This window comes from Hippoglossus hippoglossus, chromosome 4 (genome assembly GCF_009819705.1).
Source record: "Hippoglossus hippoglossus isolate fHipHip1 chromosome 4, fHipHip1.pri, whole genome shotgun sequence".
Classification (NCBI taxonomy): Eukaryota; Metazoa; Chordata; class Actinopteri; order Pleuronectiformes; family Pleuronectidae; genus Hippoglossus; species Hippoglossus hippoglossus.
In genome coordinates this window covers 19566847-19585706 of record NC_047154.1, presented here as the reverse complement: position 1 = coordinate 19585706, position 18860 = coordinate 19566847, and the positions used below count along the sequence as shown (strand labels likewise).

General features: G+C 44.9%; 1 protein-coding gene across 9 annotated transcripts in view; it reads left to right on the top strand.

Moving 5' to 3' along the window:
• LOC117760623 (cAMP-specific 3',5'-cyclic phosphodiesterase 4D-like) overlaps positions 1-18860 on the top strand; it is a 91745-nt gene that overhangs the window by 63050 nt on the left and 9835 nt on the right. For 4 of the 9 annotated variants that reach the window (XM_034583784.1, XM_034583789.1, XM_034583787.1 and 1 more), the window contains 6 exons: positions 8092-8283; positions 9118-9159; positions 10201-10237; positions 11118-11191; positions 11274-11323; positions 16611-16723. In XM_034583784.1, coding sequence (XP_034439675.1) covers positions 8092-8283; positions 9118-9159; positions 10201-10237; positions 11118-11191; positions 11274-11323; positions 16611-16723 — 508 coding nt within the window. Of the gene's footprint in view, positions 1-8091; positions 8284-9117; positions 9160-10200; positions 10238-11117; positions 11192-11251; positions 11324-16610; positions 16724-17992; positions 18791-18860 lie in introns of those variants that run through there. The other 5 variants (XM_034583785.1, XM_034583786.1, XM_034583788.1 and 2 more) reach the window with 3 other exon arrangements.

The window sequence follows — 18860 nt, the reverse complement described above, 5'->3', positions numbered from 1 at the left end:
CCCATTTGTGCAAATGTATTTGTGTGCATCACTGTGTGAAACTGGAAACAGAACTGGTGGAAGGATGAGGTGTGGCTCAGGGAGGAACTTGTTAAAGTTTGGTGTGGATCTGGATCTGGGGTTGGTTCCAGATTTTATTTTAAACTTTCTTAAAGAATTGTGAGATATAATGTTTTTTGACATTTTTTACAGTTTTCCCCCAAAATAGTTCCATGGACCTTGAAGAAAAAACCAGGCACATTCAGGGAACTGATATTTATGATTGTTGGGGATTTGGTGCAGCTTGAATGAATTTAAAGGGAATGTTGAGCCTTAGGAGAGATAGTTTATAAAAAGTAGCTTGAACTAACTAACTCAACTAAACCACAGTAACTTGTAATATTACTTGTTCACTACTGTTTATTCTTTTCAATAATCCAACTCTTATTATTGTTCATGATGAGAATCATCCAGGGCTTAACATGACGTCAGTGAAAAGACTCAATGAAAACACTCATCCCTGTTGTCTTGTCTTGTCTTGTCGTGTCCCGCTGATGGCTGATGTGATTGGCCGCTCCCGGGTTGCCCTCTCCTAATTAAAGGAGGAAGTGGCACACTCTTGCCTCGCCACTGGACTCAATCACTGTATACCGAAAGGCGCCAATTAGTGCCATATGAACATGATTAGAGGAACACTCGGCATGGCTTGTTGCTGGGCAAAGACGGTGTGTTTGTGTGTGTGTGTGTGTGTGTGTGTGTGTCCTGAACCAGCCTGTCCAGTTGTGCATCAGTGTGATGTAGGTTTGTTCGATTTTCAGGTCGATGCTGGAGCCAAATCTAGATCTCTACCGCTGAGGCTGTAATCATACATTGCCGGTGTGTGTGTACTTGTACTAATACCTTTGTGAGGACCAGTTAAAGCATACACTTTACAGAGTGGGGACATTTTTGGAAAGTGAGGACATTTATGGAAAGCGATGACGTTTTGACCGGTCTTCACTTCTTCAATGGGCTGTTTAAGGGTTAAGACTGGTTGAGGTTAGGGTAAGGGGCTAGGGGATGCATTATGTCAACGAGTGTCGTTACTAAGATAGAAGTACAAACGTGTGTGTGTGTGTGTGTGTGTGTGTGTGTGTGTGTGTGTGTGTGTGTGTGTGTGTGTGTGTGTGTGTGTGTGTGTGTGTGTGTGTGTGTGTGTGTGTGTGTGTGTGGTTCTGGTGGTTCTGCCCCGGTGTGTTACCCCCTCTAAACAGCTTTTAATGATGTTAATGCCGATCAGCCACAGTATGGATTTCTTCCCCGGCTGGTCGGAGAGAGCTAATCACTGCTTATAGACTCCGCGATCAATACCCGTCCAGAGAGGGAATCAACCTCTGAGCCGCCCTGGACTCCAACAAATTTAACCACTTCACCACTGCTCCGGTCACATTCATATTTAAAGGGCCAGTCGGCTATAAAAGCCGCTGTTGTGTTGCAGAGGCCGGCCTTTCTTTAACTGTAGCTCCACGGTTCAAACACCAGAGACGACTGTCCTGCCAAAATATCTGTCACCAGACAATGATTCACTGCCAGTTCTGGACAATATCCAAACTCACAAGACAAGAGAAAGATCATTTTCTAAGTAGAGACCACACCGGCAGTAACGTCCATCAACACGCTGATGCTCTGACCCATGAGTACATTATTATACGAGTACCTCTAGTACTCATGGGTCAGATCACACCCATTGTAGAACTCACCCTTCATTTTGATCCCAGGTATCTGTAAAGGTCCATTACTGTATTTTGCACAAAGGTATGAGTGAAACTATAACCTCCTATAGTTGGAGGTAATCATGCAGCAGAAGAACAATGAAAATACATAGTTTCAAATACTACAATGCACAAGGTTGCCACTATATTGTGACACTATTGTTGAGACAAAATCTTTCCATAAATACCAAACTACTGAAAAACCACAGGCATCAACCCAAAACTATGGCAACATAAAAATATAATAATGTGTAAAAACATAGTATATCGTTAAGCAATAGGTTTTGAATGAAATACTTAATTTTGGGCTCCTGATCAAACAACACACCAATGACCAAAATATTATAATATCGATCATCAGAGTTGCACATCTGCAGTTCTTGTACTTCTCTTTCTTTTCTTTTCTCTCTACTGTCAGCAGTCAGCGCGGAGACCTGCTGCTTTCAAAGGCCAGAGTCTCTTCCTGTGCCTGTAGGTCAAAGGTCACACCGAAAAATAATAAACACGGCAGCTGGTTCGACTCGTTGCAACCTTCTCCTCCCCTTGGTTATATTTAGAGAGACATGAGCTGCTCTGAGATCAGATGTTGATGTTGGACGTGGAGCGTTTGCTGTTTGGACAGAGATCCTCAGTGGCTGCAGGTCAGGTGAATGGAAAGAGCAACTGTGTCTCCATGGAGGCGTGGCCTTCGGGGTTTCTGCTGTATAGTGTGGAAATGGTTTTCTGTTTAGGTGATACACGTCAGTGATTCGATCAAATGCAAACAATGTGTAAAGGGATTTTTAACAATGTTTGCACATTTAGAAATGTCCGACTTGTTTCCGTTTTGTACAATGACATAAAACTGCAAATTAACTAGTGCTGCTTCAAGAGTGATGCGCCAATTTACCCGACAGAGATATTAGATGAAATGTATCTCCCACATGATTCTGCAATGAGTTCTGTGAAGGAAGTGAGGGGGAGAAAACTTTTACCAATGCAAGTGAAGTCGGTAATTTAGTGCAAATGAAACATATTTCCTTGTTGTGTTGGGACGGAGACTCTTTGTGGTTTTCATGACAAACAATCAGCTTTTATCTTGTCGTGACCCTGGTGCACATTTCTCTTGGGAACTCTCATCTGTAATGGATCGTCAGTAACATTATCTAAAGAATGGTGCGTCTTGGAGCTGCTTGGTGATGCACTTGTTTTGCGTCGTCATCTCAAAGCAAAAGAGTTGAGGGTGCAAACCCATCGGGCGGCTGGGGCCATTATCTGTGGTTTGCATGTTGTCGTTGTGCATGTGTGGCCTTTTAACCACAGTCCAAGTACATGCATACATGCAACCATAGAAAGACACACACACACACAGTCACACACAGTGAAAGGAAAGGGAGTGGGGGTGTTTTTCTGGAGCTTTCAGATCAAATGTACAATAGAGTTGAGGTGTAAAACAAACAAACTCTCTTTACTCCCTGAAGTCTCTCAGTCAAACACACACACACACACACATTTTCGCAAAGCGTCCCCTGGCCTGTTTTGTCCTCTCCTCCTCACCTCTCGCCTCCTTCCTGGTGTGATGTTTGAGGCCCCTCGGCTAATTCCCACGCTACGAGGAAAGAAAACAGGAGGGAGCATGCGTGTATATGTGTGTGGGTTGACCTCTGACCCCCGGGCCAGTGTCATCCCCCATCAAATAACATCTGGCCTTGATGATTGTTTTCTGTATCACTCTCACATACGTAACAAAAAAATCCTCAAATCCCTCGGCCCTGGTTCCCATGAGCACATCGCAAACATGCACCCACGAACAGCAACTGGGAAATGGTCGTATTGGCATTTCCCAGTCCGAGGCCTTTTACTACTTGTGCAGAAATGGCTTTAAAACGATGATATGAGGTCCTGTACATATTGTTCTTACTTCAATGAAGAGCATTTGCGCTGTAACACAGTTTCTGTAGCTGAAAACCTTCGATGCTGTGTCTGTTCATCTCTTAGTAGCATTTTAACATGACGTGAAGAGTCTGATAAAAACAGATAAGTATTCAAATGCTGGTGAAAACAATCACGTCAGCAGTGATTGTGATACATTTGCTTATTTTTACTGACCGACTTGATTAGATATCAAATTTACTTTGAAGGATCTTTTAGCCTTTTGCTTGAAAAATATATGGTTATTAATGTTGACTATTGATTTTCTATCAGTTTACTGATCAAGTAATCGTCTAATTCTCCGTAAACTGTAAAAACCAGTTCACCGATCTTCCTGCAAATTGAGATCCACAAACACTGATCCTGAGCGATGATGAAATGGACACTTTGCTAATCACCACTTTGAAATCGCTCTTAGCTTTTTTTTTGGACTCAAGAGGAAAAGGATTCCTCCTCCTCCTCAGTTTGGTTTTCGAGGCGCAAACCAAACATCCTGCGAACAAAAGCTGGAGGTTGGGACGTGGGTGTTAAGGGATGTGTGTGTGAGAAAAGTTTAGTAAAGCGGTTAAAGAGAGAAAAGGGAGCCGTCATTTACGTCAGAGAAGCAGAGAACAATGCTGCAGGCGGGAGACAGACCAAGGTCGACTTGTTATGTACGCTGCAACTGAACAAGATGTCAGCCTGTCTGTCTGAAGGCAGAACGCCTGTCTTACCAATGCAGTGGAGGAACATGGAGAGCCAGGTCTAGAGGCCGGATACTGTTTGTATTACTTACAGAAAGAATCGTGTAGTATTTGATGTTGTAGATTAGTTGTAAAAGTCCGATCTCCTGCAGTTTTTAATGTCTCTTAATGTTTCATAGGAATTTTCTAACCTGATGAGGTTAAACACAGAAAACCTGAAAATACTCAGACGTATTTCGAGTTTTCCATGAAAATTTGATCTTCAATCTGGAAATTCCTCGTCTTGTGTCGCTTCCACAGACAGCAGACGTATATGTGCTACAGCCTCAGGAGGTGTAAATGTGGACGGTGAAATGTTGTACTTATCATCTTAATCTCCTCTGACATTTTTAAATATCCTTCACATGTGTTTTACAGCATGAGTTCTCGCTCCTTCCTGCAGCAGAAACCTAATATCCCCTGAAGGAGCCGTGTTGCTAACCCCCGTCCACTGTGAAGTACAATATCCCTGCAATATACCAGCAATGAAAGGAAACATAAACCACAGAATGCTGGAAGTTTTTCCAAAAACGCTTCTTTGAAAACGTTTAGTTTGCAGATTATTTCACATATTCATCGTATCAGGTGCTTTACAGCCCGAATAAGGCATAAACAAAAATTAGAAGCAACTAATCAGAAAGGATAAATCATACAGGGTGACTCAGAAATATGAGGGGGGGGGGGATTGTAATTTAAACAGAATTTATATTATTATAATTAGCATAAAAACAAACTTTCAGACGACATCTTGGTTATGAAATTCACACATTACTTTAATTACCGCGCTGCAGAACAGACACACTAAGTGACAGGTGATGCAGTACCATCTCTTCCTCAGTAGTGGGAGCTCTCCTCCTGTCTGAAGCCTGAGCAGCCACAAGCTTGAATGAATCGCAGCGGCTGAAAAGCTCAATGGTGAATTTGAGTTTGTGAATGTAACACTGTGTGAATCAGTAAAAAACTATAATAACCACAATAAGACTGCATGGTAGCCTCTGATGCAGTTCATGTCGATGTTTTAGCCGATTCTCTCACTCTTCTTTCTCTATTCATCCATTCACCTTCACTTCAGTGCAAATCTGATGTATCGAGTTGATTGAATATCGGTATCGTCCAGTCAGTGTTGTCCAGCTGTGACGTGACGCTGACATATAAATAAAGACTGTTAGTATTTTTGTAGATGTTCATATGTTTTTCATTTACATCTGGTAACGGATGACAGTGAACAGATCAACATTTATGTCACAGTTCTCACGAGTCTGTGTCCCATTATGGTCTAATTTTTTTTTTTTTACAGTATTTCCCCAATGGTGGGAAGAAAATCTGAGGGCAACTGAGAAAAGGGAGGTTACATTTTTCCAGGGGAATAAAAATTGACCAAGAAACTGCCTGACAAACTCCTGGTCTGTTAAATCTAAACCAGATCATATCCGCTGCTCCCACTGTGATACGCAACATGTGTTTTGCTCTAAGGCTGCGACTCAGTTCCAGCGGAGACCACCTGACCGTTACATCGTGGTCATGTTGAAGTGTCCTTGAACACCCTACCTGCTCGCCCAGAGTAAAGGATAACACGGAAATATAGAGCCATAAGAACAAAGGGAAAATCGTGCCGCCCTGTACTTCAACCTACCATATATATATTTATTTAAATTCATCATATATGTGAGATTCATGAGAAGGGGGGGGGGGGAGAAATCATCTGCATCCCACCAGGGATGGGGGGGGGCATCTGCGTAAGCTCTGTCATAAGTCTCCTAGTTCCCCCCTTAACTGGCATCAGGGTCTATTTTTAGCTTCTGACGTCACTGGTCTCCTCTGATGGAGCCTCGTCACGGCCGACTACACTGGGCCGAGGGAGGGGGGGGGGAGGACGGGGGTTGGGTGAGGTGTGGTGGTGGTGATGAGGAGTGGGGGGTGTCATCGCTGAGGTAAGCCCTGCCGCAGCCCCGCCCCTCTGCTGCCCCGTCACGCCAATCAGGTGCAGGGTGCAGAGGCACATCACGGTGCTGGATACAGCCTTCCTCATCACCCCCTCTCCTCCTCCTCCTCCTCCTCCTCCTCCTCCTCATCCTCCTCCTCCCCCGCCTCTGTCTCCCTCTCAGCTCCTGTGAATTGGGTCTGTTTCATTCAGCATCGATTGCATAATAGCCATCTTTCATTTATCAGGCGCTGCTATTGCTGGAGTGCCGGAGACAGGCCGGGCTAAAAATAGACACAGGGGCACAACCTTGCTCCGCTGCTGCTCTGGTTTCTGTTGTTATTGAGGAGAGTAGGGGGTTGGGGGGGTGGGACATGGCTGACAATAGACCTAATTGATAAAAATAGATATTCACATGAACAGTCACTTACTGTATAATGGAATGGTGCAGAAGGGCAACAAAGAGGTGAATGGTTGTCACGTGCAGGTTTGCTGGTGTTTTTACGCAGAAGTCTCGTCCTGTCTTGTCTTAGGGGAATAAACTGTTACTGGTTTCCAGGTATATTGTGGTAATACTCCTGATGGTTAGTTGTACAGTTTCATGAGCTAGATTATATTTTGGCCAGACTCTCAGACAGATAATGTGTCATTTCCAGGATTATTCTCTACTAGACTACTTTACCTCATCTTCAGTCAGGTGCAAGTAAAAGCATTTCTGGGACTTTGATTTTCCTTCGTATCTGTCATTCTCTACTAAAATCTTAAATTTCAGTATATATGATCCTGAGAAGGTCTTATAAAGTCTTAAATCGTACTTTTGGATTCTCTTATTGATGAGCTTTAACTCTCCGCTACGCTCAGCTGTGTGCTCGGCCCAAACTCAAAGCCCAGTTCATCTTTCTCTGTTTTGGCTCTTTTGCTTTTTCAGGGTGTCAAGACATATGGCAAAAAAAAACACTTGGGTTCAAAGGAAATTTGGGGTAAAAAGTGGAATTTGTTGAATGAATGTTGGCAACGCTGAACCCTGCAATTCAGAGGCTGCAGACTGACCTCATCCTGGCTGGAAGCATTTCAACAGGATAAAACCGGAGCCAAGTCTGACTGCGATACTGTTCGACTGCATCCAGCTGGAGACCAGGCAGGGTTTAAAAAAAAAAAAGCAGGGGCTTTTATTTTGATCATGACGTTGGATTCAAACGCTGAAGCTTCCTGTGATTTACATGGAGGGAAGTTGTTCAGTAGCAAATGGAGCCTTTCACTGTGTGATGTAGTGGTGGGTGGGGATGGGGGGGGGGGGGGGGGGGGGGGGGGGGCGGAAGCAGCTCCACTGACGTAACATGCATGAGGTCAGCGTTGCCGTCATACCAAAGATAGTTGGTGTTAGGTTTGTGAAAAGTGAGTAATCATTAGTTCATGTGTTTAAAAAGGTTCATGTGTTCGAAGAGATGCTCAAAGTGGAACATTTGAATCACACCTTTCCAACTTGTTACCAAATAGAAGTTACCTTTTATAATTCTTGATGTTACTTTGAATACTTTCATTCATGTTTCCCTTCATCATATTTGTTTTCTTGAGACTGTTGTTGAAGTACTTTGGGATATTCAGACTGTTGACATAGAGACTTATACATTTAAATTTGTACTAGCGATTAGTGTCCTCAACTAAGTCATTAATGAAAAGGTATCTAATACTACTTGTTTTTCCTGTGCTGTCCTTTTAATTTGTGAAATATGGCTTATTTTATCCATCTTATACACTGAAACAGTGACAGTAGTATTTATGTATGTCTTCTTCTCTCTGTCTGTAGTTTTGACGTGGAGAATGGCCTCTCGGTGGGTCGCAGTCCTCTGGACTCTCAGACGAGCCCGAGTTCTGGTCTGGTACTTCAGGCCAACTTCCCCCACAGTCAGCGTCGCGAGTCCTTCCTCTACCGCTCCGACTCCGACTTCGACCTTTCGCCCAAAAATATGTCCCGCAACTCATCCACCGCCAGCGACCTGTGAGTATTTCAGAGACACTGACTTTTTCATTTCATAACAACATTTTATAACAACAACACCAACCAGGCTGGAGCATCGACTTGTAAAATGCTGCATTTTATACTCTGAGGTTTCTGGATGGGATTTATAGGTAAATGTGTTGGTTTCCTTCTCACCACAAAACACACACAAACTTAGTGTTAACAGCAGATGATGATAACCTGATTATTGAATGTGTTTCTATAACTCTGTATTTTAACTTCTTGTTTTAAACTGGTAAAGCACTTCGTAACTTTCCAAATAAAGTGCTTTCCTAATAAAATTATATTTTTATATATTATATACTATATATTTATAACTGTCTGTTGTAATATTCAAAATTACTATTAAACTATTGTCACAGTTGCTGTAGAAAATATATATTATCACGATTATTATTATTACTATACTATATTATTATTCGTAATCTTTTTTTTTCCAGTTCGAAATTTAATATCTTTCGTTTACAATAGATTTTATATGTAATCGATTCTTATAAGTAAGTTTTTTTTGTCTTTGTATTTATGTAACCTCCCCCCCCCCAGGTCATGTTTACACTTTCTCATGACATCTGGCTTTAAAGAGGCTTTTGGTAGCAGAGCTGCTTTGTCAGCGTAAACAACGTAGCATTCAAAATTAGCTGGGACGCCCAACGAAAGCCGAAACTACATCCTCAGCTCAGAGCGGGTTTTTCTCTCCGGTCCGTGTGTGACGACGTGCAGCTAAAGATTTCTCTGTGCAGCTAGCAGCCTCTTTGAAGCCAGAGTGTAGATGGGGCCTCCGCCACCAATAGCTGTTGCTCCTTTGTTTTGAAGGGAGGAGGGATTGAAGCATTGGGAAGTCAATTGGCTACCTCGGTGAGACAAAGTGTGGAGACTGCTGTGATGCTCCGTCTTTCTCTTTGCACGGTGCCATGTTGTTACGAGTCAAACCCACCACTTCACCCACAACCCCCCCCCCCCCCACCTTTTCCTGAACGCACCCTTGAGAACATAACTTGGGACGCTCGACTCCAGAGCCAGCACCCCTGCAAACAGTCCCAGCAACAGTCATAAATCTAGTCAGTCGATGTTATAGTTATTGGACCCTGTACTTTTCACTGGCAGCATGGATTTACCCTGAAGTCTGAATTGTTATGAGGTGCATGTCGTGACCCTAAATCTTCCAGAGAGCTGTACCTCTCCAGCAGTTTCCCAGCACCCCATGCATGAACGCTGCCCCCCCTCCCCCCACACCCCCACCTGTACACAGTTAAAGTTATAACAATTTATTTCTTGGAGGCTTCATGCAAGAGCAAAATTAGGGGATTTTTGACACTCGCAGAAAATATTGGTCTGACATTGGGTTGTTAAGTTGTCATACTTAACTTAATAGCAAATATTTGCTACGTCTGGTTACTCTGCCAACTTCTACATCATTAAACTATATATCATCTGCTGCATTTACTCCAGTTTTCTGTAAACTATTCCCAGTGGTTTTATTTGGCGACTTGAGAACCAAAACCAAAACTCTGAGCTAAATTATATTTTCATATGTTAAGTTAATACAACTTTTTTACCTTTTATCTAATCTACTAGACTTTAGTCGTATTTAAATTTGAAATGTGGCAGTAGATCTATGGCTCTTCCCCTCTGAGGTGTAACTCTAACCTGCATCTCTGCCTCCAAGAAATAGTTGTGTGACTAAAGTTATCTCCTTTCCCTATATCCACTGTATTTGAGACCAACCAATCTAATATTCCCATACAGTCCTCATTGAGATCCTGATGACAACAGGTATTTGTTGTCATTATTTGTGTGTTTGTGTTTTGATGTTCTGGAATCACATGGTATCTTCTGAACTCTGTCACATGACTTTTTCACTAGATCTCTGTCTGTGTGTGTCTGTGGCTCTTACAGGCACGGAGAAGACATGATAGTGACTCCATTTGCTCAGGTCAGTAGTATTTACACATGTACCTCAACACAATGCTGGTTCTGTGAGACCAGGAGTTATGTGAGATGTTGTAGCCTCGGGCAGCATCAAACACTCGTGGTTTCTAGGGACATTATAATGTTCCATTCTAACTAATAATGTCTAATTGTTGGTGTGGGTCTGTCCAGACAATCCACACGACTCCTCACTGGCCCTTACTCACCGGTTTGAAACATAAGAAGTGGTTCATTTTTCACAGAAAACACCCACGCACACTCTCTTTGTACTGAACAGCTTGTACTGACTCTTTACTCGTCACTAATGTTGGCCCATGACGAAAATCATTGTGCATTTTGTATTTCCAATCTGATCCAGCCTGTACTTTACCATGTTTCATTTACCTCCCTGCAGTTTGATATTTAACTAATTTACCTAAACATTCGTGTTTTTGGGAAGCGCAAATAGTTTGGTACACAGCAGCAAGATTTGGTGTAGTTGGTCATATGATCAGGCTAATTATGGGATGTTGTGGGTTTTCTGTGAATCTTTATCATAAACCGATCTTTCAATTACCCCAACTTATTTTATTTTATTACGTTACATTACATTACATTAAAAAAGCCTTAAAAAGTCTTTAAAAGTTCCAATAATAACCCAACCGAAGTGTTGTATATTGTGTATTTACATGCACGTCTCAGGAAAGCTACACTTCATTATTTACTGACTGATTCCAGCCAAGTGTTGGTGCCTCTTGTCAAAGCAAATCTCAAAATGAGCTTGATAGAAACTCGGTTGTGTTTCTAAAGGTGGGGGGGGAATATATCTTATATCTCGACGGACCATGTCTCATGTGTCTCTAAACCCAGACTGCGTCTTACAACCGACTGTTTTTCTCCTCTAGGTTCTCGCCAGTCTGCGAACAGTGCGAAGTAACTTTGCGGCTCTGACACATCTGCAAGATCGTGTGGCAAACAAGTAAGAGCCAGTAAACAGAGTGGATGACTAACTGGTTGTTTTCTTGTTATTTTGCTAAAGCCTCATCTGTTCCCTGTTCCAGGCGGCCATCAAGCAGCAACCAGCCGTCCATGTGTAAACCATGTCTCGCAGGTCAGTGTTTACAGTACTATATGGGGGGGGGGTCTGCATCTGCTCAAAGCTTTTACAACCAGTCTCAGTGTGTAGCTGTACAGTGGCACGTCTTTTATGGAAGACTAGTTACCATTTAATTAGGCATTAGATATTTTACATGCGGGTCCGACTGGGCGGATATTAGACTGAAATAAAAAATCTGAGCTTTAGTTTATCAAGTATAAACAATGTGATGCAGTTTGTTTTATTATAGTCTTCAAAAAATGTGTGTAACATGACTAGATTACACAAATCGGTATATTTTAGTGTTTTCATCAGCAAAGTGTTTTATTAAAAAAAAGGTTCTCCAGTCCTAAGATCGAACCGAACACTTGACATCGCAAAAAAGTCCAAATATATTAAATTTAACGCCTCACTGAAAAAGTCCAATTTAGAGTTCATTTTTAATGTTCTCCCTCATTATGTGAAGCTGCAAAATGGAGCGACGCCGGCGAGCTAGTTCTGGCAGGCAACTCGAGCTGCACTGTTTCAATCGTGTGACACTCATCATGTGACATACATCATGTGACACACTTCATGTGACATACATCATGTGACATACTTCACTCGCCACTACCATCTACAGTACTCATCCACCTCATTAGGCGGTCTATTTAAGCAGAGGGAATTCCCATCCCTCTCTCTGCTTCCTAACTACTACGCAGTATCACAGACAATTGTCTCAGCGTTCCAGCATACTTACTTATGAGATTGTTATCCTACCTCCTGGTTCTGTCGATCGCCATGTCTCTTGCCATCTCTGATTCTGAGTTTGAGGCTCAGTCCTCAGAGGAAGACGTCGGACTCATCCCTGAAACCCAGGTTCCCTCCGTCGAGGTTCAATCCGAGAACGATTCTGACACCCAACGTCAGCGCCGAAGCTTCCGCGTCACCCGCAAACGTCTCGCCGGGTGGCCCATTCACCGCATTTTGGAAGAATTGTATGTTCGTAAGATTTCAGTTCCAGCTGGCCTCAACCACGAGAAACTCTTTGATTACCTTTTGACTCAAGATAATCCGACCGATGACGCACACCGCAGCTCAAACGCCGAGAATCCAGTCAGCGCTCCTCCAAAAGGTAAAGGCAAAGCTCCAGCAAAGAAGCGCGGTGCTCCACCATCCTCTCTTAAAACCGCCGACAATATACCATCAAAAAAAGCAGAAGACACCAGAACACGGTCCATCCGCCGAAGCATCCATCCTGTCCACTCTACGAGAAATGAAATCGTCTCTAAACGTTATAAATACAAGAATTCAAACTTTAGAAGTAAACGTCGCCTTCCCCATGGGCAATGCAAATAATCCCGGACCATCCTCGGCTACTTCCTGGCCGGCGCAAGTGTGCGTACTTCCGACTGACGTCACACCTCAAAGGACATTGGGAACTGCAGTTCCAGCCCCAACCGTGGGCACCAAGTTCTTCCCTCCAGCAGCAGCAATTTCTGATTCCCTCAGGAACCACATTCTAACAGGTAATCTGTCACATCATTCTGCATACACTTATAAACAGGGAGGAGAGAAGAATTAAATAAACAAATAAATAAAAGGGGTACACTCAGTGAGTAAATGATGCCACTCCCATTTTGTTGTTTGTTTTGGCAGGCCATGATGTTAATCTTGTGAAGATAATATTATCTGGTTCGGAAACTGCTGATAAGAGATACGTGGATTGCGGGGAGTTTTCCGTTGTTTTAAAAGACAGCGACCCCAGACTGTCAAAAACACTAACCTTGGCTGAATTCAACGTTGCCTTCGGTGTCTTCAGAGACACTATATATGAGGTTTATCCACTACGCAGAGAGGAACTTGATACCTATTTAGCCATTATTTCAGAAAAACGTCTCATCATCGACCTCTCAGCTCCTCACAATTCTACAATTCCCAGTATAAACAGCCTAATTCCCAAAGAACCCTTTTCTTTATTCTACGCTTCCATCGACAACGCAATACAGATGATTAAGTTAGCAGGTGTCGGTGCATGGCTAGGAAAGGCCGACATTACCGATGCCTTCAAAGTCCTTCCACTTCACCCCTCTCAATGGCACCTTTTTTGTATTAAATGGAATTCAAAGTTTTATTATTCCGTCAAATTGACATTCGGTTGCCGCAGTAGCCCCTCCATTTTTAACACTCTCTCAGAAGCACTATGCTGGATTCTTTACAACTCGTACAAACTCCCGTTCGTCCTACATCTTTTGGACAATTTCCTAGTCATAGACTTTCCCTCATCACCACCAGCTCGCAACATCTCTGCAATTAGGAACCTTTTCAGCGAGTTAGGTGTTCCTCTCTCAGAAGAGAAAACAATAGGCCCGTCCACCCACCTGGATTTTCTCGGTATAACCCTTGACAGCTTACTCATGCAGGCATCTCTGCCACAAGAAAAAATTGTCTCGCATCAGAGCAGCTATTAAATTCCGGTCGACTAATGCCATTATCACTAAAAGAGATCTTTTATCTCTGTTAGGCCACCCGAATTTCGCGATGCGCATAATTCCACATGGTCGCTCGTTCATATCCCGCCTAATTGAATTGGCTTATTCCGTCCAAAATCTAAATGATCTGGTGGTTCTAGATGAAGGTTGTCAAGCAGATCTGCGCTTCTGGTCCTTGTTATGCGAAGAATGGAATGGTATTTCATTCTTTTATAATGACTTTGTGGAATCTTCAGATTCCATCCAGTTCTTTACCGATGCCGCCCCTTCTGTTGGTTTTGGGGGATTTTATAATAACGAATGGTTCGCAGATGTCTGGCCAACTGAAATCCATTGCCTCAATGACGAATCCAAATCCACAGCCCTTTATGAGCTCTACCTCATCGTCGTGGCTTGCACTCCATGGGGAAAAAAGTTGGGCTAGGAAACAAATTACCGTATTCTGTGACAATGCAGCAACGGTAGAAATCATCAATAAGGGCCGCTCAAAAACACTCAAACGGATAGATTTAGTCAAGGCACTCTAATTTACATTGCAAAAAATAATACTTCTTTCTGCCCCTTCTCTTCCATGACAAAATTTCTGCATCACCGCTTCCAAACCCATCGATTGGCACCTCTCTTCACCATCGATGGCCGCAAACCCATGACGAGATCCTGGTTTTCTACTATGCTTCATGATCTGGTCCGGAGCTGTGGCCTACCACCCAAACATTACTCTCCTCACTCATTAAGAATTGGTGCAGCGACGACTGCAGCTCTACATCTGCCTGCCGCCACTCTTAAATCCCTGGGCCGCTGGTCATCCTCTGCATACCAATGCTACGTCAGGTTCCAAAAGATCATGAGTTCCTGCCCCCTTGAGCCTGAATAATGTGTATATCTGTTCCGATGTAAAATCCTATTCATTGCAAATCTGGTGGTTGCTGGGTTTAGAACATTCGATCCGCTGGTTATTCACTGTTACATGCTTCCGAGGATCCACATTCACATGGTAGTACATTCCCCTCTAACCTTATGCAGTGTCACTAAGTAGTATATTCTCCCGCAGGCCAATGCGCCAAAGGAGAATGGCCACGCCGCGGCGGCGAATGGCGCACATAACAGTCTCACTAGGTAGTATATTCTCCCGCAGGCCAATGCGCCTACGGAGAATGGCCACACCGCGGCGGTGAATGGCGCACATAACAGTTTTCACTAGGTAGTATATTCTCCCGCAGGCCAATGCGCCAACGGAGAATGGCCACGCCGCGGCGGCGAATGGCGCACATATCAGTCTCACTAGGTAGAATATTCTCCCACAGGGCAATGCGCCAACGGAGAATGGCCACACCGCGGCGGTGAATGGCGCACATAACAGTTTCACTAGGTAGTATATTCTCCCGCAGGCCAATGCGCCAACGGAGAATGGCCACACCGCGGCGGTGAATGGCGCACATAACAGTTTTCACTAGGTAGTATATTCTCCCGCAGGCCAATGCGCCTACGGAGAATGGCCACACCGCGGCGGTGAATGGCGCACATAACAGTTTTCACTAGGTAGTATATTCTCCCGCAGGCCAATGCGCCAACGGAGAATGGCCACGCCGCGGCGGCGAATGGCGCACATATCAGTCTCACTAGGTAGAATATTCTCCCACAGGGCAATGCGCCAACGGAGAATGGCCACACCGCGGCGGTGAATGGCGCACATAACAGTTTCACTAGGTAGTATATTCTCCCGCAGGCCAATGCGCCAACGGAGAATGGCCACACCGCGGCGGTGAATGGCGCACATAACAGTTTTCACTAGGTAGTATATTCTCCCGCAGGCCAATGCGCCTACGGAGAATGGCCACACCGCGGCGGTGAATGGCGCACATAACAGTTTTCACTAGGTAGTATATTCTCCCGCAGGCCAATGCGCCAACGGAGAATGGCCACACCGCGGCGGTGAATGGCGCACATAACAGTTTCCACTAGGTAGTATATTCTCCCGCAGGCCAATGCGCCAACGGAGAATGGCCACACCGCGGCGGTGAATGGCGCACATAACAGTTTTCACTAGGTAGTATATTCTCCCGCAGGCCAATGCGCCAACGGAGAATGGCCACGCCGCGGCGGCGAATGGCACACACATAGCAGATACCAATCCAACCGTCAGGCTCCGAATTTGCACAGTTTTGGGGGGTTACAGTATTAGCTCATCACTCCCATCATTCCTGTGTATCATATGGGGGAGTGATTAAGTCGGAGCCTAGACGCCAAACACTAAACCTGTTCTACTGTTGAATAAACAAACATTCAAACGTGAGTTGTCTGACTGAAATGGAGCGACGCCGGCGAGCTAGTTCTGGCAGGCAACTCGAGCTGCACTGTTTCAATCGTGTGACACTCATCATGTGACATACATCATGTGACACACTTCATGTGACATACATCATGTGACATACTTCACTCGCCACTACCATCTACAGTACTCATCCACCTCATTAGGCGGTCTATTTAAGCAGAGGGAATTCCCATCCCTCTCTCTGCTTCCTAACTACTACGCAGTATCACAGACAATTGTCTCAGCCCCTCCACCACCCCAGCATCCACCTGTAGGCTCCGACGGGGGGTTACAGTATTAGCTCATCACTCCCATCATTCCTGTGTATCATATGGGGGAGTGATTAAGTCGGAGCCTAGACGCCAAACACTAAACCTGTTCTACTGTTGAATAAACAAACATTCAAACGTGAGTTGTCTGACTGAAATGTATTTTGAGTCGTGTTCAAGGTTATAAGTTGAGGGTTATGAAGGCTTGTGTTAGCCCCTGAACTGTGTTTGTGTGACCCCTGACCTTTCAGAGGAGCCTTACCAGAAGCTGGCAGTGGAGACACTGGAGGAGCTGGACTGGTGTTTGGACCAACTGGAGACGCTGCAGACGAGAGACTCTGTCAGCGAGATGGCCTCCAACAAGGTGAGGATTCATTTCGTACACACTCTGGAGTCCGCAGCAGGAACATAAGTGCCACCTGTTGTTAATCTCCACGTTACTGGGTCCTCACCAGTTAAAGCACATTAATTGTGTGTGTTTACTGAGAGTTTCAGCCGGTCGATGTGAGTTTCAGGGCAGCAGGGGAGCATGAATGTGCTCATGCCCTCAAAGTATGTAAGATATGCAGACGACATTCTACTACTACTGTCCCTGCTGCCAGATGACCCCTATGGACAGTTTGAGATGCCCATGTGGATGATGGAAATCTATTTTCAACTAAACTTCTCTAAGACTGAACTCCTATCCCGGAGCCATTAGTCGTCCCCGCCCGTAAATCTCTTCATCCGGGTATCAACTTAAAAATGGTCTCTTGATCTCTCCTGGGGGCCATGTTTGATCACTCGTTATTAGCTGTGTCTCAATTCACGGGCTGCATCCATCGGGGGACCTGGTCTACGCGGCTGCATCCTTCTTCGTAGACGGCGTCGGCCGAGCCAAACTGAGACGGTGTGGTCTTAGTACTGCATCACCAGCTTGTCCCGCCCTTACAGTCGTCGCCTAGCAACAGAGCTTCGAATGAGAAAGTTCTTCAGTTGATAAAAACCATTGAAAGGATGTTTTTTTCAACATGCTAGCTGTTTGGTTGAGTACTTACATTTAAAAAAAATATGTGCCACCAACAGTACCTCTATGAAAAATAGTTTGTTACAGAAATGCAATGAATCATGGGATATGTTGCGCAGGGAAGGATCCACCTGGTGGAGCCTCGGTTTGCTCGCTGGTGAAAAGATGCATTTGTAGAACGCAACGTCTTACCTGACTCAGTGTTCTTCCCAACTCGTGACACAGACCATTATTTTAATAGCCATGTACTGCATAACCCTTCTGGCAGACCTCCCTTCAAGCCCAGTAAAACCCTTACAGGTCTGCAATCAGCCTAAAACTGACCATGGCTGCCCAAATCAAACTCAAATCACTCAGTCTCATCCACAGAGCGACTTCTGGGTCTGCACCCATCTTCTTTAATTCAATTCTATCAGCTTAAGCTCCATCTCGTCCACTCTGTTCCTCCAAGGAATGTTGTCTGGCATTGCCGTCACTGCACACAGTAAAATCTACATTTTCAAACTAAAACAATCTCCGTCCACATCAGCATTTTGGCTCCAGGGTCAGCGACGCTTGTAATCGATTATCCATCTTGCGTTCTACACTTGTAGCCCCGGCTAATGCCAGTTGTTTTCTTCTGGATGCGGGGGGGGGTCCTGTGGTAGCAGCCTACAATCCAATCTAAAAGAGACAAGCATCATTTCATACCACATCCAGCTGCAGTGTGATCATGGCCGTTAAGGTTTTTTTTTTTTATTCATGAATGGCGTCGCCCTCTGCTGAAAGAATTAATCAGCATCTCCTCCCCACTTCACTCCTTCCTGCCTCCCCTCGCCGTCGTCGGGCTGCTACTCTCAAACCTCCTCCATCTCGCGGTCAGCCAATCGGATCCCTCTCCTCCACCCAGCCCCTGGAGCCGGGCGAATCTGATTGGACAGAGAGAGCGGCAACAGTGTGTGGGGCGGTGGAGTAGGAGTAGGAGGAGGGGGGGGGGGGGGGGGGGGTTCCTTGCAGCCTCTCCCTCCCTCTTTATGTTTCTCACTGACAGCGTGTGACAGGAGCTGGACGAGCGTCTGCAGTCACACCCTCTCCTCCCCCGATGAGAGACCACATTCCCAGCCTCACCCTGCCCCCCCACCCCCATCCCTCCAACCCCCCCACCCTGCAGCCCCCCCTGTCACCTACAGGACAGCACAGGGGAACTGTGGGAACTTTTTCTATTTCCAAGAGGTCTTCTGCTCCTGTTCAGACCGTCCCTGCCGAGTGTGGAGCAGGACTGAATGAGCAGATTTCAGCCTGACACTGAGCCAGCCAACTGGTCCGCTTGAGGGTTTTTAATTTATTTTTGGGGGAGATTCTACCGACCTCTAACATCAACATGCGGGGGTTGACATGCCTGCATCATCGGCGCTCTGGGTTCGCCTGTGCTGGAGACTCAGACAGGTGAGCGACATGGAGCTCCGCTGGCTTGCCTTGTTTACACTGGGATCTATTGATCGGCGGTGCAGTCTTT